General features: G+C 39.9%; 1 protein-coding gene across 1 annotated transcript; it reads right to left on the bottom strand.

The window, feature by feature from the left end:
- Positions 1 to 1,928: 1,928 nt before the first annotated feature.
- Positions 1,929 to 20,041, bottom strand: ubxn7 (UBX domain protein 7). The gene is made up of 11 exons (XM_036556486.1): positions 19,936 to 20,041; positions 18,323 to 18,479; positions 16,646 to 16,713; positions 14,312 to 14,377; positions 13,734 to 13,846; positions 12,569 to 12,715; positions 9,288 to 9,378; positions 9,044 to 9,171; positions 5,743 to 6,196; positions 3,846 to 3,925; positions 1,929 to 2,450 (listed from the first exon to the last, which is right to left on the bottom strand). The coding sequence occupies exons 1-11, from the start codon at positions 20,003 to 20,005 to the stop codon at positions 2,289 to 2,291; spliced, it is 1,536 nt and encodes a 511-aa protein (XP_036412379.1). The 5' UTR covers positions 20,006 to 20,041; the 3' UTR covers positions 1,929 to 2,288.
- Between the last annotated feature and the right edge of the window lie 221 nt (positions 20,042 to 20,262).

Genomic DNA, 20,262 nt, shown 5'->3' with positions numbered 1-20,262 from the left:
TGTGATGCTGTCCTGGTTAGAATGGAGTTGAGGAGTCGGCTCCAACATTCGACTCCTGCCTCTGGAGTCGACCCCTGGACTGCACCATACAATTGTTTACGTATTGGTTAATAATATTTTAAACCCGCCCAAAAAGTGACCCCTAATTACTCTTCATTGTATGGTAACACGAGAAAGACGATGGCAAAAATACAGAATATTACCTTTTATTTTTGGTTCTTTAACTGCTTACAGATTGTTAACTGTGCAAACTTTTACTGATTGACAAACTCTCTTCTTTAAAGCTGAATTCAGTCTATTTTTCAAATTTCCTCATAATCCAGTGGTTGAGATGTAAACAGAGTGATTCAGTGGTTTGGTGTGAAATTGTTCAGATGTCTTTACAGTGGTGGTGATAGGAACCAGGGGTCGCCATGACTACAACACAAATATAGACGTTTTATTTACTATCCAGAACCACCAGTGAACCTACACGAGTCTTCTGAGTTTATATGGAATGTTGATGTTGGTAGTAATGAATTTAAAAATAAGTTTTCTTTGGCGGATTATTTTGCCTCTCAACACCCTGCATGTATCCCTCCACCATGAATGGAGTTTAAGGCCAATATCTTCTCAAAACTATTATAAAACAAACAGTGTCTCAGACATCAGGCAGTGAATTCATAACTATTTCATGTAGTAACTTTCAGTGAGGGAGCTTTTAGAGGTGGACGTCTGGTTCCTATCACCACCACTGTGAACAGTTCTGACTCTGTAAGTTTCTCTAGAACAGAGCGTTTCACACCAAACCACTCTGAACGACTCTGTTTACATCTTTACACCATTTATTTAGGCAGAAAATCTGTGGGATTCCCCTTTAAAGCTCTGGAAAGGTAATGTCAATTCAGTTGACGCTGATTATTATAATGTAACTGAACTGTTCTAAAATAGAATTTCTATGATCATTTTTTACATAAAAATTCTTTTTTTAATAGGCAACTCTCAAATCAGCATGAGCTGCAGGCTGGTATGTATAGCTATGTGAGAGACATGCAACTACAAGTACAGTGCAACTATAAAAACAAGTAACTTGTATGGTTTAATTTACTGGTACTTCGCCACTGGTAAGCAAGAAACATTAATTAATTTGAAGAATATTAAAATGATAATGCACATAGGCCAGAAACAAAGGGCAACATTCTGTACTTTTACCACACAGACTTGTTTTTTATATTAGCATTGATTACAGTGGAAAAAAAACACTGCACCTTTGTATCCTAATAGTTTTAGAGGTACACGTTTTCTTTTTTGTGCTAAATCAGGCTGTGTGGTAGTGATGTAGTGTGCACAGAGGATAAAGTCAATACTTACGTAACTTTTATGATGTATCTCAATGCATCCAAAGCGCATGGCACAGCTAGGATCGGACCTGGACTGCATTGCAGGTTTGTAGGCAGCGTTTTAAGCAGGACTTCAATGCAACAACCAACACAATGCTATATTAAGCTTCTTGGGCTGTAATTACATAATTATCTTGGACTCATGCACCTCTTTGTGACATTCTAAGCAGCAACACAAGCACAACATTATTAATTTTCATGTAGACGTGAAGTATGAAGGAAGAAACTGGACAAACAAGCACACAAAACAAGCTACACGTCCCTTTTTTCATGGTTATATTTGAGAATCAACATTTTTTTTTTTTGAAATGATGCAGCATATAAAAAAAAGAAATACAGAAACTCACTATAACTAAATGTAACGCCCTACACCATCCCTGCACAGTGCAGATCAGATATTTGAGGGGATGTTCCTCTTTATTCCTCTAAATATGGTCTGAAGAATGCTCCCTAGATCACCCAGCTTGACACGCCTGAGTTTTAGAACATGACAGGGGGCAAACGAGGGGTTTAAATCCTCAGAGAGCTTTGGGGATACATGATAAAAGATAAAATGAAGGTTTTCCTATATCGAACATGGCCATCAATCAAAATGACGCCACTCGTCGGGAGGGTGACCTCAAAACCCGATTTCAACATTAGGGCTTTCCAGTATGAGCTTATTCTCAAACTATTCCACGCTGCTTTATACCAATACGCAGCTGAGAGAGCCCCAACAGGCCCAATAGGGATGCGCAGAGTTATTCACAAATAAATATGAACTGTGGTCCACCTGCAGAGATCCGTCTCCCAGGGCGTTTTTTCAGAAAAGGACCGGCAGTGAACGAGGCGCGGCCCGTTCCCATTCTCCGTGGAGCTCGAGTAACCATTGGAGGAGAGAAGACGAGGCTTACAAACGAAAAAGAGGGACTAGTTCCTCTCCTGCACAAACACGGTTTCCTGTGGACAGAGTCCGGCTTCCTGCAACGTGATCTCATAGTCCAAATGCGCCAGTTTCCGCCGAGGGAAGTTGGTGACAAGTTCAAAGCGTTCGTTTGGGTAACCCTTCGACTGCACGTGTCTCACCAGGGCCTGCAGAAAGAAAGAAGAAAGTTATTTATAATTATGATAATATACTGTTTAGGCAGGTCTGGTCAAATTCCATGTTTAGTTGATTTTCTAAGTGAAAATAAGTTAATATGGCCTCTGCAGAGAACACACTTCTGTAAAATTACTGTTTATTTGCTGAGGTTAACGTATTGGGAGGGAAAAATAATAGTTTAAGGTTTGATAATTTAGGTTTGATTTTTTCCCTATTAATTCCTGTATATATGTATATGTATGTGTGTGTGTGTGTGTGTGTGTGTGTGTGTGTGTGTGTGTGTGTGTGTGTATATATATATATATATATATATATATATACACACACACACACATACATATATATATATATATATATATATATATATATATATATATATATACACACATATATATATATATATATGTGTGTGTATATGTATGTGTGTGTGCGCGTGTGTTTGTGTGTGTGTGTTTGTGTGTGTGTCCAATGTTTCTGCTCCACTGACCACATAGTTTCACTTTGTAGTTCTACAGTTACAGACTGTTGTCCATCTGTTTCTCTGCATACTTTGTTACCCTGTTCTTCAATGGCCAGGACCCCCACAGAGCAGGTATTATTTGGGTGGTGGGTTATTCTCAGCACTGCACTGACACTGATGTGGTGGTAGCAGTGTGTTAGTGTGTGTTGCGCTGGACAAGTGGATCAGACAGAGCAGGTGACTGGAGCTGATAAAATGGACAATGAGTGTAGATGGAAGGAGGGGTACTTACAGAAGTGACTGGGGTGTGTGTGTGTGTGTGTGTGTATGTATATATAATTCAGATTTACTTACACACACACACACACACACACACACACACACACACACACACACATTAGACATTACACAGAGAGACATATACAGACTTCATTATGTCGTTTCTGACACTGCATGACTCACTGTTAAGTATGAAAACTGACAATTTGCCAAACTACTCCTTTAAACTGAGAGTATACAACAGTATGACTGTCCATGCTGTCCCTGTTTGAGAGGACTCAGAGTGACCCCTGCTGACAGACAGAGTCTATTAAGTCAAGAAAGCAAAACCGAACAGTCTGTGCTCTCCAAACATTCCACCACATTCACAGTGTGGTCTGTTAGTCTGAAGAGAAAAAGATACGCTGAAGAGGAAGGTGACAGCAAATTCACAGCAGCCCTGAAGTCTGAGGCAGCAAACAAGTATTTTATCTTTCCTTTTTAGTGGATGTTGTCAATCAAGCATGTTGTAAATAAAATTTAATTGAATTATAGTTGAACAACTTTACAGCCAAGCATCATACAATTAAAAACGATACAATAAAAAGTTATAGCTATTAAAAAAAAAATAAATAAATAAAAATAAAAAAAAGAGATTCATACACACCATGAGCTTGTCATTAGCAGACAGTGCTATCTGTTCCCTCCTGCCATCTGGATATCTCAGCATTAAGCGAGCCTTCGGACCTAAAGGCAAAATAGTCAAAAAAACATTTAAATGAAACAAAAAATCAAACCAGACATCTTCCAAAATGCACTCTTAAAATAACTGCTTCAAAAAAAAGTGCACTTCTGACCCTCAGTGCACTGTACAGTGTACACTCTGTCACTTTGTTGGTATTATTTATTATAAACACTTAAAAAAAAAAAAAGTCACGTTAAAATGTACATATATTCTTATCAGATTATCCTTTGTTTAATATATTTGCACATAGCAGAGTTTTTCTCACATAGGTCTCTCGTGCCCTGCTGTAGACTGATTAGCTGAGCCTCACCACAAGCACTTCAATGCATGAATGTCCTGACATGTTGTGCAAATGACACAACCTGAAACTTGAACTTGAACTAGCAGTGGAGTCACAATTCGCATGTTTATATCCATTTTTTATAATCATTATGATCATCATAATTACACGGCTGAGATGTAAACAGAGTCGTTCAGAGTGGTTTGGTGTGAAACGCTCTGTTCTAGAGAAACTTACAGAGTCAGAACTGTTCACAGTGGTGGTGATAGGAACCAGACGTCCACCTCTAAAAGCTCCCTCACAGAAAGTTACTACATGAAATGGTTATGAATTCACTGCCTGATGTGTGAGACGTTGTTTTATGATAGTTTAAAAGTAAGTTTTTGGCCCTAAAACGTCTTTTAAAAAACAATCATGTGGAGGGATACACGCAGGGTGTTGTGAGACAAAACAGTCCCCAAAACTTTCCACTATTTTTAACAACAGTCCATGTAAAAACTCAGAAGACACTGTGCTTTGGTTTTGGATAGTAAATACAACGCAAAAGTTATGTTAGCATTTATTTTCTAAAATTTGTATAGAGAACGTGTTGTAACTGTACATATTATTAAGGTTCTTCAAGGATTCTTTAATGAAGGTGATTTTTGTATTTAGAATCATTTGCATTCTTTAATGGTTCTTTGCATGATGAAATGGCTTTTCAGATTGATGGAGAATGTGCTGTATGCGGTTCTATATGGCATCAAAAAGGGTTCTTCTATTGTTACAAGCTTGACATTGTCACAGTAGCACAACGTTTTTTGGTGTTACATAGAACCATTTTTAAAAACAACACATTCTCCATCAATCTGAAAAACCATTTCACCATGCAAAGAACCATTTAAGCATGTTCTAAATAGAACCATTGCCTTTACTAAAGAACCCTTGAACAACCATCTTTTTTAAGGGAGTATCGTGAAATTTGCATACTGTTGCAGCCCTGTGTATTAGGGATGATTACATGGTCACTGTTACTCAGACAAATAATAAGCTATTTTAAATTCCGGCTATGCAAAACTAGCAGTCTTCACTGGCCTCTAAAGCAGCACAATGCATTGCTGTCAGACATAATTTCATACAGCAAAAACTGTTAGGACCATAATAACATAATTGTAATGAGTAGCTCCAAGCATGGCTGCATGTTCAGCAGTTGTTTTAAAGGCCCAAATCTTTTCTCTTGTATTTTATTTTGTTGTCCACATATGAAGTCTGTGAGGCTTAATGTACCAAAATCAGTCATTATTATCACTATTATTGTGCCTCGTCTAACTTGTATGAGTGGGCAGGGCTAAATTGCAATAGGCTGAATAAGCGGAAAAATGTAAATGTGCTTTGTGACATCACAAACACAAAATCGTGCTGTTTTTGCAGCTTAGTGAGCATATATGGGCTTTATGCGCTGAGAAGTAAGTGGCATGTTTTGAAATGTCAATTTTCTATTATATGAGCCCTTTAAAGAGCTCATATTCAGAGCTGATAAAGTAAAAGTGGATTGGTTACCGTTGTCTTCGGCTTCTGAGCTGCCGGCTGTGGGCTGTGAGCTGTGGGGGGGTGTGGAGTTTTGATTTTGTCGCTGCTGCTGGCTCTCCGGCGGTCTGTGGCTCGGCCCCGGAGGCTCCAGGTGGTTTTTCTTGCTCTCTTCTTTTCTGTGGTTCAGCTCTTTGTGTGGAGACTTCCTGTGGTGGGCGGGGCTGTCTTGCCTGATGATGGGTGGAGCCTGTTCTGACGACGCTCGCCCGTCCAGAGAGTCCTCCCCTCCTCCTACTCCTCCCGTTTCGTTGTCCGAGCCGTCCACCGATATCAGCCCCTCGCTGTCGGAGAAAGCCTCCGCGTCCGATTCATCGTCGGATCGAGATTCCGGCTTGTCTTCAGTGGATTCGTAGTGCGTTTCCTGCAGAGACGCTCGGATAGCTGCCTCCAGCTGACTGTCCTCACTCGCGTCGATTAAACTCTCCTAAAAAACATTACAGGTTGCAGGAACATGCACTGATCTGAATGTGGTGAAACAACTGCAGTGATTCTGTAATGTAATTATACCTGATCACACTGAGGACTTTTTCAGCTATTTTTTCCATAGCTGCCTCTGACATGGGAACAATTATATGGAATTCTCAGCTCTGATATTATAACACAATCACATTGCACTTTCATGCTATTAAAACAGAGCTTTTCTGTTTCTCTTAACGGCTTATGCCGGCCTTACACTAAACGACTTTTCAAGCGATTTCACTGTCGCAGACAAATATCCATGTCGGAATAAAATCCTGAGAGTCTTGATAGAGTCGCGTCGGGTCATCTCGATCGTTTAGTGTAAGGTGGTCAATATGGAGGTCTTAAGTCAGTCTTTTTCTCGTCTTGACGCTGCGACAAAATCAATGTGTTTAATATTATCGCAAGTTTTAAGTCGTGGCTCATGCAAGTAGTGACGTGCCAGGGGCGCGCGTGAGTGCTTGCAGGCGAGCGCAGGCGCGCGGTACGATAGAAAGAGAGAGAGAGAGAGAGAGAGAGAGAGAGAGAGAGAGAGAGAGAGAGAGAGAGAGAGAGAGAGAAAAAGAGAGAAAGAGAGAAAGAGAGACAGAGAGACAGAGAGAGAGAGAGAGAGAGAGAGAGAGAGAGAGAGAGAGAATGTAGGCGTGACTGCCTGAAATCTCTGTAAAAAAACTGCAATTCAACACAATAATCATATTAACTTAAAATGTAAACTGACTGTTTTAATATTTCAGGTTCACAGAGTCTGTTAAACGTGAGGAAATGTGCAGAGGACTTCAAGAATGCCGTCATTGAAGAATAATCAATTGTTTTCTGTTATAGTGGTTTCTTATTTTGTTTGTTTGCTTCTTATGGTTTAGTTTATGACACCCAGTCGACAGTGCTGAATCGCTGCATGTTGTGTTGATGTGTAAATCCATCCATCCATCATCTAAACCGCTTATCCTTCTGGGTGGGTGGGTGGGGTGCTGGAGCCTATCCCAGCTGTCATTGGGCGGAAGGCAGGATACACCCTGGACAGGTCGATGTGTAAATCTTTATATCAAATTTAAAAAGAAGCAGCACATTTTACAGGTTAATTAAAATTCTGGGTGATGATCTGTCAGAGTATACAGTTCTATAGTGAACCAATCTGAGCCCCAGATCTTTACACGCCCAGCCAGCGTATCTTCCCATCGGCACCACTGTGGAGTGGAAGGAAAAGTGTTTATCTGCTTGTAAATTTCCACCAGGTGCATGATGGGGAATAATCTCAAAAACGAGTTGCAGTCTTGTAAACAGTGACACTGCAACATTCCCAGTCTTTGCAAAATCATAGTCTGTGACTAAAAACCGCGACACTGTCTTTAGATGTGAGAGGGTGTCAGACTTTGAAAAGACTTTTGAAAGACTAAAGTCTTCTAGTGTATGGTTAGCACTAATTAAATCAACTAATTTAGTTAATTTACTGTTTTTTGTATTGCCTGTTTAACAGTTTTAGCATCAAAATTGTATCAAAATATGATCTGATTTGTTTCTAAAAAAACAGAAGTCACACTACGGCCTTCAAACTAGCAAAATGAAACCTAATCTGACATCAAGAAGTGACACATCTGGTAGAGACAGTACAGTTTATCTACCAAACGTGTGAAATGGGTCATTTCTGTGCTACACTTTATATACCAAACAGATTTGGAAGCACGACTCCCAAACTACTGTAAACACCAGCCTTTCAACCTAAAATCATTAACCAGTCTAACTCTGATTGGCAATATTAATGTATCAACACTGCTAGCTGTATAAACAGTCAGCTAAACTACTGTTTGTTAAGAACGTTAGAGGCGAGTCAGAGTCAGATTCAAGTCAATGCAGCACTCAGCACACGTTCCACCATGCTGGCGGCAGTTCACGACCCTTGGAGTGGGTGTGGCTACATGTCAGAAGACCCATCACTCCAAATCAGTTGATCAATAGACAGCGCAGGTGAAAGTCCCCCACGAAAATGTGTCAAAGTCAGAAGCAAAAGAAAGAACTCAGAAGCAAAAACAAGCATCAGCAAAATCAGCAAACAGAAAAAATTAAAACAAAATGAGAAATACATTTATATCAAAATGAGTGAGTAGTAAACATTTTCAGCGTAATTTAACTTTCAAATGAAAATTAATTGTATTTGCTACATGTTTTGGCCATTTTCCTACATAAGGCTACACTGAATAAGTTTTGGGGATTTGGCGACCTCTCTGGTGGAAAAGTGTAATTGCATAAAACATTCGGTAGAACGTTCTTTAATGTGGGTTGTGCTTTGGACTCCTTCTCCAAGCAGATAAATCTGATGATTAAAAAGAGAATTTAAAGAGTCAGAACTTGGTGAAGGAGCGTCTTCTGAGGATGTGAGTGACTTATCTACTACTGTCATCACATCTTCATCAGTATGATATTGATTTTGAGCTCATTTGAGGCCTAAACATCGAGCCGGACCTTCTTTTTGAGTCTGCGTGTGTGACATTAATAAGTAAAGACGATGTGGTGTGAAAAACTTGACGCCTCTGACTTTAAATGATTACTTCAGGCTTTACTGGGTGACTCACAGCAGCACACACACACCATATTTTAGCCTGTTTTTTTTTCTCCTCACTCAGTGCTGCAACATTTTGTGGATTTTATTATTTTATCTGAAACTTTTGGCACAGAATTAACTCCAATATAACTCCTGTTATAGAGAGACAATGCTGAGCTGGCTTAGAGACCCTCCCCGATAGAGTGTTTCACAAACACATCACAGTACGTTTCACTTTAATTCACTAACACAGAGAATGAAACGTGTTGTCCTTACAGAGCGAGCGCGTTTGGCGGGCGGTTGAGTGGACAGACCGTCCAGCTGCCCGTGCTCCGTCAGAAACCCCGTCACCTGGTCCAGAAACGAAGACACATCCAGCTGGTTCCACTCAACCATCTTCTGACCTGTTTAAGGTTACAGAAAGAAGTGAAGAAGTTGGGAGGGTTGGATTTCATTAAACTCTCACTACCGAATATAAACTCTGTCATTTAACACTTGTATTACACTTAGCATGTCTCACCTGTGCGGGGGTCCAGGATGGAGATGTAAGGGAACTTGTTGAGTTTGTAAAACTGGATGTAGCGCTGACCCTCTTCACTGTCATGATAAACCTTAAAAATAAACAAATAAATAAATAAACGTTTGCACTCATTATTCATGATGCAAAATGTAATCAAGTAAATAAATAAACATCCTAAACAAAACATTACTTTTTACTATTTTAATAATGAACCCATATTTGAGACGGGTGACGGTGCACTTTCTAAAATACTACTCCTAAGCTAGGTATAGTCATTTATTTATTAAAGGGAAAGCCCACTGATATTTCAAAATTTCCGCATAATTTTGTGGTTAAGATGTAAACAGAGTCATTCAGAGTGGTTTGGTGTGAAACACTTGGTTCTAGAGAAACTTACAGAGTCAGGATTGTTCACAGTGGTGGTGATAGGAACCAGACGTCCACCTCTAAAAGCTCCCTCACAGAAAGTTCTTACATGAAATGGTTATGAATTCACTTCCTGATGCCTGAGATGTTGGTTTACGATAGTTCTGATAAAGTGCTGGTGCACAAACATATTATTAAAATCCATTCATGGTGGCGAGGTACATTCAAGATGCTGTAACGCAAAACAGTCCTCAAATGAAACTGTGTTCTTTTGGATTTACCACTATTTTAGCAACACAAGTTGACCAGCTTAGCCTCAAAATACTTCTCTATTTCACATCAAACTAGCCTGAATGACCGCTTACATCTAAGCAATTAAACTACCCAGAAATTTTGAAAATTCAGAGGAATTCCCCTTTAAGAACGCTCCCATTGCTCTGATTGGTAGGTAGCATAGAAATGTAAGAAGCTGATGGAAACATAATTGGAATCACAACAGCTACACTGTGATGAGCAGTAGAGAACAGATGGACTGGTGGTTAGAAAACATATTGTACTGTGCAAAAGTCTTTTTCTTTAAACCATTTATCTCAGCAGTGAATGCATTTTGCTTGTAAAAACACAACTGAACATTAGAAGAAAATGCAAATAAATATAAACCCAGTGATAACAAATTTTTTGTTCTAAAAATATAAGTGATATATTATGAGATATCGCATAGGTCTATTAAACTCTATAACCAGCACTCCTGATCTAACATAAGGAATTATTGATTAGCCAAACCAGACACTGGACAACAACTACAAATTCTGGGCTGCCATAAGGAGATGTTTGGAAACGGTTCTATGAAAATACACTGACATACATAAAATCACTATTTACTCTATTAAAGTTTTTTGTATTTATTTTAATATGAATGTTTTATGAGCAAATAAATGCTTACTGCCACAGCAACCCCCGAAGAACATCCTAGCAACCACCTCCAACAATACAGTAACCGCCTAGCAACCATATGAAAAACCATAGTAGCCACCTAGCAACTATTTGGGATGGTGTAGCAACATTAAAACACTGTAGGAACCACCCAATAGCACTTAAAGCCGTCACACACTGAACGTAATTTATTAGTGCATAATAATATGAACAATATTTATTCAGATGACAATAAATCAATTCAAGCATGTGTGTAGCTGACGGTACCTTACACACCACAATTTTTCAGACAGCGAAAATGCAACATTATTTTATTCGCCCTCTGTTGGACTTTCACCAGCGGCATTAACTCACTGACCAGACACGGTCACCTCTGCTTTTGGCATGATAATCAAGATGATAGGGCAGCTGCGTTGCAGCAAACAGGCCTTTTTTTTTTTTTACAACTCCCGAAGGATCAGACTCACTAAAAGCAGCTCAAACTGAGCTCAACCTGGGCTACAAACATCCGAGTTACAGCCTGTGAGGACGTACGCAGAATTTAAGCTTCTGAATGAAACTCCTCGCGATACTTTCACTTTTCCAAAAAGGACAGTGGTCCAGCATCCAGAAAAACATTCTACTGTTTTCTCGAAAATCAGCTCAAACTCAGCTGTGAGTGAAAGAGCTCGTACAGTTTTAGCTCCTGCATGGGTTGAAGAAACTCTCCGTTCTCTTCTCGCTTGTCCACAGTGGAGCATTGGCACAGTTTGCCCTGTTCCATGAGGAACAAAGGACCTTTCTGATATGGTTGTGTATGTATCGTTGCAGTCGGTACTTTGGATGTTTTCCCATTTTTCTCCCCAAATTTAGTCGTCTCCAATTCCACCCGCTAGTTAGGACTCCCCCAATCACATGATACCATTAACGCTAGGAGGGTGAAGGCTAACACAGGCTTCCTCCGAGACCTGTGAAGCCAGCCACCACATCTTTTCAAACTGCCGCTCACGCAACGTCACTGGACAGCTGAACGCGCTCGGAGGAAAGCACCAACCACCAGATCTGTTACGTCAGCTAACAGACGCCTGCGCTGACCAGCACCGCATTGAGCGATGGGGGAGAAGGAGGGGCCATCCCACCCACCCAGAGAGAGCGAGGCCAATTGTGCTCTCATGGACTCCTGGCTACGGACGGCTGTAGCATCACTAGAGATCGAACTCGCGATCTCCTGATGACAGGGCCAACGCTTAGACGGTTGCGCCACTCAGCCTGCTGTCAGTACTTTTAATGTAAGTCAATAGAAAAAGACTTTCCCCCAGAATTCGCAGTATAGTCTCCTTTATGTTATCAGACCTGAGCCACGGAAATGCCTGAGGTCATGAAGTTCTGAAATCTTTCTGTGGTTCTACTTTTGCATGAAGTGCTTGAGGTGGACGGTTGTTCAGGTACATTTTCGTGTGTGTCTTTCACTGGTTCCCTGGTCCTGAGTCAGACTGGGGTTGAGCAGACGGCGTCTTAAGGTCTGACAGAGACGCAGTTTGTGTGAAAAAAAAAATCTATTTTTCACTTCACTGCAAAAAGCTCAGCTCTGCTCATTCGCTTTGGTTGTCACGTTTTGCCACTCTGGTTGAAATCCCGTTAATTAATAAAAATAAAAAAAACAAACAAAGGTAATAATTTTTTCATGTCGTTTTACCTCGTTGCATTCGGTGTTTAGAAATACCTTAGCAATCTCTTATCAGTATCAGTAGCAATAACCTGGCACCCACCTAACAACCGCCAAGCAACGCCCCAACAACAAGCTGGAATACCATAGCAACACCACAGCAACTACCTAGAATTTCTATATAAACCTAAATATCAAAAACAATCTTTTCTATCTTTTCAAGTGTTATTTTTATTTTTCAAGCCAACAGCAAGTTTTCCCCCCATCCTTTTCCCTTTCCAGTGCTTTCAGTGTTGAAGTCGAGAACAGACTGTATGCCCAGGTAAACACCACACACCTGCCAGAAGATGAAATGCTCTCTGATGATGGTTTTCACAGCCTTGTTGCTCCACACGTCTCTGTTTAGACACTGGCAGGCGAAGTCCTGAACGTTCTGGATGTTTATCATCAGCCACTTGTTCTCCAGCTGACCGCAGTCTTTGGCCTGGCAGTTTATAACGAGGAAAAATAAGAGGAGTGAGGGAGAATCATTATTTACAGGGAAGACACACGCGCACAGCTGTGCAGTGAACGCCTGAACACCTAGAAACATCTGTACACAGAGCAGAAACCCTCAGAACCATCATAATTATCTCGAATTATATCGAAGCTCATTGAAAGAGGTGGAGAACGTGTGTGGAAAGTGCAGATTCTAAACGTTCAATCTATTTGTAAGTAAAAGATTATATATGGAACATATTTTATTATGATTTGAATTTCAAAACATTTGACTTTTTTCCATTTATTTGTTTTTATTAAACACCATAAACACAAAGAAGTCACAAAGTAGACTCAATAAATTCAAATACTAGAGTAAAACAGCAATAACAATTCTAGATATTTTAAAGTAAAGGCCTATAAACTAAAAATAAAGTTCCTAAACAGTTCTTCACCTGGACATACGGGTTCTAGGAAAAACCTTTTATTATTAATACATAACTGGGAAGGACTTTTAAAATTCATATAAAGTTCACAAACATGTCCTCTGAAAGGTTCTTTAGGTTCTTTTACACTCTTAATGATTTTCAAGGGTTCTTTAGTAGAGAAAGTGGTTCTATAAAGAACCATGAACACTCAAAAGAACATTTTGCACAATTAAAGGGTTCTTTGCATCGTGCAAGGGTTCTTCAGATTGATGGAGAATGTGCCGCATATGATTCTATATAGAATGTTTTGAAAAGGGTACTATACGGCACCAAAAAGGGTTCTTCTATTGTTACAATGTCAGGCTTGTAATAATAGAACAACCCTTTTCGGTGCTACATAGGACCATCTACAACACATTCTCCATCAATCTGAAGAACGCTTTAATCATGTAAAAGGTTCTTTGAGGGTTCACGGTTCTTTATAGAGCCATTTTCCACCTTCAAGTGCAGATGCAAATGCTAAACAGCAAATACGCGCTTTAACAGGTTTTCCGGGTGTATTTCTGATGCACCGTTCTAGGCATGTTCTTTTCTCACCGTTTCAAAGCTGCCCTTATGCATGAGCTCGATGGGGGGCCGAAACAGATCTGCCAGCGTGCTCAGCTTCTTATCCATGGCTCCTCCGTTCCTCAGCTCCTGCTCCTGTCTGACTGCAGCAGCACAAGATTAACAACAATTACACAACATTCAAACACCAATCAGGCCTAACATTATGACCACCTCCTTGTTTCTATACTCATTGTCCATTTTATCAGCTCCACTTACTATATAGGTGCACTTTGTAGTTCTACAGTTACAGACTGTAGTCCATCTGTTTCTCTGCATACTTTGTTAGCCCCCTTTTACCCTGTTCTTCAGTGGTCAGGACCCCCATGGACCCTCACAGAGCAGGTACTATTTGGGTGGTGGATCATTCTCAGCACTGCAGTAACACTGACGTGGTGGTGGTGTGTTAGTGTGTGTTGTGCTGGTACGAGTGGATCACACTGAACCACTCTGAACGACTCTGTTTACATCTTAACCATTTAGTTATGCAGAAATGTTAGAAATTAGAGGAATCTCTCTTTAACTGATTAGCCAGAAGTCTCAGAAGTCTCTTTGTGCTTCTTACTCACTGGTTTCAGTCTGAAAGTCCCGAAAGCCGTCAAATATGGAGCGTGCCGGTCTGCGCCTCTTTGGTACTGCGTTAGAGAGAAAGACAGGTTAAGATGGAAAAGGTGCTGTCACAGGCTTCTTCATCAGCGCTGTACCGTCCGCATAATCTGCCTGTTTTTACTCCTAACTCCTCACAGAGGACCCCCCCGTTCCTGCAGCACGAGCTGCTGCTAATAACACCAGAGCAATAAAACAATAGTAAAACAATTTGATTGATTTTGGAAGGTGCACCATTGAATGTGTCATTGGGGTTCAGGCATCAGCAACCTGATTAGATATATTCAAATTTAAACTTTTTAGGCCCCCTTTGTGGACAGCTAGTACCACTGAGCCCTCACTCACTCCCCACCCCCACTGTCCCCCACTTATTCATTTCACTTAACAAATAAACCCTCATGCATTTCGCAAGCTTTCTCTGCAGCCATCACTGATCTGGCACAGCTCTGTTCAGAAATATCTCATCCAGAAGAGATGATGAGTTGAAAAACTTATAGGTAAAGATGTCTTTAGCTACGTTCACATTACAAGCCTCACTGCTCAAATCTGATTTTTTGCTCAAATCCGAACTCTCTGACACGATGGTTCACACGTTTAGCTAAGTGACTCAAATCTGTCATTAATGTGACGAACCGGCGTCCTGAAATGACCCTCATGATCACATCCTACTCAGTAACGTCACGTGAATGAATCACGTGCATCATCAGCACAAACTAACGAGCAGAACGAGCTTCGCTGAGAAGATAATTAACTCTGATCAGCTCTGAGCTTCATTATTAGAGCGAGACGAAGGAGAAAAAGGTGAGATGTGTTTCTTTTCCACCGTTTACAAGCTTTAACTTCTGTTCGGCGCTGTTGCCATGGTAACGCTGAATGATGGCGCACGCTCTATGTAGATATAACTGACCACTGAGTAATCAGGAAAAAGTCCTTAACAGTATGTTCGGTTTTCCTCTGATAAATGACAACTGTCTCTCTTGATAAGAGACAAGTTTGCAATATACTGTAAAGTAATTTATTTCCAGAGATTTTTCAAAAATTCAAAGTCATTCAGAGTGGTGTGATGTGAAATGCTCTATTCCAGAGCAACTTACCAAGTTAGAGTTGTCTCCAGTGGTGGTGCTAGGAACCAGACATCTGAAGCCCAACTCCCTCATAGAAAGTTATCACACAAAATGGCTCTTAATATGTTGCCTGGTACCTGAGGTATTGTTTTATGACTATACTTAAATAAGGTTTTGGCCTAAATCATTCATATTTTTTCAACTGTTTTGGAGGAGGGGTACGTGTAGTGTGTTATAAGGCAAATATTTTATTATGTTATCAAATATACAACAATTGTATCAGTAACATTATGTACAAAAACTCATGTATCGCTTCACTCGTTGTTTTGGATGGTGTATAAAATAGGTATATTTGTGTTCTGATCCCTGGTTCCTATCACCACCATTGTAAAGAAATCTGACTTCATCTGAATGAGGCAACATTTCACATCTAACCAACCTAAACTACTTAGTTTACATCTTGACAAATTAACTATGTAGAAATTTTGAAAAATCTGTGGAATTCTCCTTATAAGTTTGATTTCCGTTCAGGTTGCCCTTTTCCCCTCAATCTTGTTAATAGGGCTCTCTGAAAATAACAGCTAATAAAGAACCTTTACCTTACGACTTAAAACTTTAAAAAGATCATATATCCCCTTTACAAAAATGGTTATTTAAGGAATCGTGCACTTAAAAAGGCAGTGGAAAAAAAGCACACGGATTCCGATCTGAGCGCCATATTAAGGTCGCATGGCCACAAAATCGGATACGTATCTGATCTAGGACCACATATGAAAGTGACTCAGGTCAGATTTGAAAAGATCAGATTTGTGTCCACACAGCTCTGAAAACATCAGATCCGAGTCACATTAGGACAAGAAGTCAGATTTGTCCCACTTCAACCTGGTAATGTGAACGTAGCCTTTGTTTTATTGAGGTGTTATTTGTTTCGGATTATAGTTGGAAATGTAATTATGGATCTGGGGTCTGTCTAACGAAGTAGGTCCATCTAGCAAGATGAAAAAAATCCTGCTCAGGACCCCCAAAAGGCTAAATGTTAAAATTTTGCTAATGTTTAATAACATCCACCATTTTTAAATAAGAATACATTTTTTGATGTAGCCAAGGCTGATTTAGTAAAATAACAAAACTAAGAACAACTAGAGAATATATGTATAATTTGGTACACCATTGAAGTGCATTGCAGTGCAAAACCAACTGAACCAAATCCAAACAAAAGATTGAGGTGGATACCTCCAAACAGAGGCTCGGGCTCCACCAGGATCTCCTGCTTCTGAGGGATTGGCGCTCGAACATCATCTCTGTCAGAATAACAGTAGTAATATAATAATAATAATAACAATAATAACCACAACTAGACAGATAGAAAAACTTAAAAAAAAAAAAAAACAGAAAAAACAATGAGTGTGTTTACATGCACTCAATAATCCGATCATAATCTGGTTTCTGCAGTTATCTGATTATTCAAATGGTCGTGTAAACAGCACACTCAGATTTCGTAGATTGGAGTAAGGTCAAGAAATCTGATCAAGAAATCTGATAAAGAGGCTGGATTTTAACTCAGTAATCAGATTTCTCAGTGCATGTAAACTCTTACTCTGATTTCTTTCGGATTTCTCGGTCAGCACATGTGCGAAAACAGACCGTGACGCTGGAAATAAGCGAGCAGCGTTTAACACAGCACCCACGAGACGCAGCAAAACACTTTTGCAACTACATGCTTGATGAAAAGAAGGATTTACATATTCTTCATCGTCTATATGATGTTTGTTCATATTTTCAGGTAAAGTGGCGCAATGTTTTAAAAAAAGGAAAAAGCTGCGGCGCGACCGTTGAGTTTTACATTATGTTTACGTCGCGTCTTCTGTGAGTTTTCTGCAGTTACTGGATTATTAAGTGCATGTGAATGTGCAAGTGCACTCATTGCCATTACAGCAGCAATACAAGGTACATCAAAGTTACAAAGTCACAATAAATAAACAAAGAAGTGGGTAAATATAAGAAAACTGGATTCAAAATAAATACAAAGAGTAATGCAGAATTTTTTTAAATAATCAATAATCAAACACTGTTCAGAAATATAGTTTTTTTTTACTATCCAACACAAGGAAGATGCGCTGTTAAGTCTGTCTGTATAAACTGTTAGAAATAAAGGTTCTGTTCAGGTACATTTTTGTTCGTCAAAGTACAAACTGTGTAAATGTTCCATCAAAGGTATAACAGTGGTTTTAAGGTCTGATTGTGAACCTTAAATAAGCTTTTCCAGGTGAAAAGTTCGTATTTGTACCTTTTCATAACCGAATGTTTTAAAACAGAACAGTAAAATAAAGTCCTGGAGACGAGACGGGGTGTGTGGAGTCAGTACAGCTTAGAACATATCATTTCAGTGGATTATGGTTCAGTTATGTTCCCTGACTAAAGGTACTGAGATGTACCCCTGAGGATTCTACCCCAGTGACAAGAGGGGAACTGCCCCAGAGACAGTCTAGTACTCTGGGAGTGCATTATATCGCTGCTGTCGAAACAAAACCTTGTATCTTTATTTTTGTCGTTTTTCAGTTTTTGACATAATTCTAAAATATCTGTTGTCCTTTACATTGTGGTTAAATTTCATGACGAATGGACTAAAAGAAACGGCCTAAAATTAATTAGAAAAAAATTCTGTTTCCATTGACTTACATTAAAAGTAAAGTAAGTTTTTTCCTTCTCCTGTAAAGTTACCATTTTGGAGATACGAGGTTTTGTTCCGACAACAGCGATATAACTGTTATGTCAATGATTAATAATAATAATAATATTAATCATTTTTGGATTTAACATCTCTATCATACACAACCTAACAACACACAACAGATGCAACATACGTAACAACAACAGCTACATTAATCTCTCTATAAACAATGTACTCACTCTGAATGGGGATGTCTGCTGCCGGAAGCTCCAGCCGAACTGGAACTTGTGCTCGGTTCCTCTGTGATTCCTCCTCCGTCCAAAAACATGGTGACCGCCATCTCCAGGTTATTGTTACATGCCTCCAGCATGTGTCTCCCCACACTTTCTGTAGCTCCTAATAATTAAAAACGCAAGCACACGCATGAAAACCATACTGGGATTAAAGGTGGAAGCTGTAACACTTATGCAATTAGATTTAGCCCCAATATCAACATTTTATAAATATTTATATATTAGATATTTGCAGAATTCTCACATCGGTGCATGCCCACTAAAAAAATAAAAAACAACAAAGAAATTGTAATCAGCCATAAACTTTCATGACTGGTGCATTACTAACAGTTAAAAACTGTTTATTAAATAATGTTTATACTAAAACATTCAGGTGAACTTATATATTATATATATTATATTATAACACTCTAATAATAACATGAGGACACAAATCGATTTTTTTTATAATTTTAAAAACTAGACTAAACGCCAAAATTGTATTTAAATTCTCTGAAAACGTATTTTTATCAGAAATTCAAATGAAAAATTGAACACTGAACACGTTTGTTCCGCCCCCCGGGCAAAACGAGCCAATCAAATCGCGCCAATAGGCAGCGTTCAGCCCCGCCCCCCCCCTCCGCGCGTGCGCGGTAGTACGCCGTTTCCCCTCGCTCGTATTTCCATCCCTGCGTTTCAGCGACAAAAGTGAAAGTTTGAGCTCGAAACTCGCTTCGTTTTGTTTCCTAAACGGTCATAACCGCAGGAATAGTCCTTCGGGAGCCCCTCCAGCATCGAAACTGTCGCATTTTAGACACATTTTGAGTCAACAGCGGGAAAAAAGAATGGATAAAGCTGAAGTTAGCTTCTTTTTTTCGAATTCTCCCGTTCCACCTTAAGTGCTGCAGCGGTTACATATTGGCTGCTGAGGCGCCAGAATGTAACCGCTGCAGCATTTAAGGTGGAACGGGAGAATTCGAAAAAAAGAAGCTGGCGAATAGGAAGCCCGCTTCAGCCTCGTATAAAGTGAATATTGTCAGCTTTTGCAACCCCGCCATATTGCTGCTTGGCTCACTGCTTCGCTCTGAATCACTTGAAATGAGGCTGAAGTTGCCCAAATCACAATATTACCGCACGAACGGTGCTAAAAGCCCACTCGATCGACCTGTTCGCACAAATCTGCCACAACGCGGAATGTTCTCGTATGCAAGGCGCTCCGTTTCTACTGCTTTCCAACTTTAAAGTAATGTTACAAAAATTGCATCTTTTCCTTTTCCAGAAAGTGATGCATGCAGCGATGCGAAAGCAGCTCCAAGTTTGGGTCAAGGCATGTTTTACTCTCCGCGTCAGACTCACTTCTGCACTATTATTCCACCTAATTTCCCACTGTTGGTATTTTTTATCTATTGCTCATGTTTAGTGAGTGGATTAGCAGGTTAGCTTTAGCCTGGAATCTACCCCAGTGAGGCAGAAGGGGCAGTTTAGGGCCAACAGGCCCCCTTTATCCCCTCCAGCTCCACCTAAACTATTCCCTAATCTCCCCAAAGCTGATCTGGGTCACTAAAAATGTAGATATTTACCTGTTATGGCAGTGAACTGCTGGATTAACCCCTTCAGCCCCGGCGCTGCTGCGTCTCCGAGCGCCTCCATCTCTCTGTCAACAACACAGACACGCGCATGCGCGCGGCTGACCAATCACAGGCGCTATCTGAGACGGCAAAGCGTTTCGTCACTCTGCTGCGATTTTGGGTAATGTAGTCCGACTGGAACTACAGCGATTTTAAAGGGGTAGTTCAGAGAAAAATCAAATTTGCACATTTTTCATTTTAACTTAAATGGAGTAAATTATATATTTACAACACAAAAAGGTCTATGTTGCTAAAAGTAAGATTGGACTTAGAGGCAAA

This window comes from Colossoma macropomum, unplaced genomic scaffold, assembly GCF_904425465.1.
Source record: "Colossoma macropomum unplaced genomic scaffold, Colossoma_macropomum, whole genome shotgun sequence".
NCBI lineage: Eukaryota > Metazoa > Chordata > Actinopteri > Characiformes > Serrasalmidae > Colossoma > Colossoma macropomum.
Note: the sequence above shows the minus strand (reverse complement) of the source record. Positions and strands in the feature narration are given on the sequence as shown.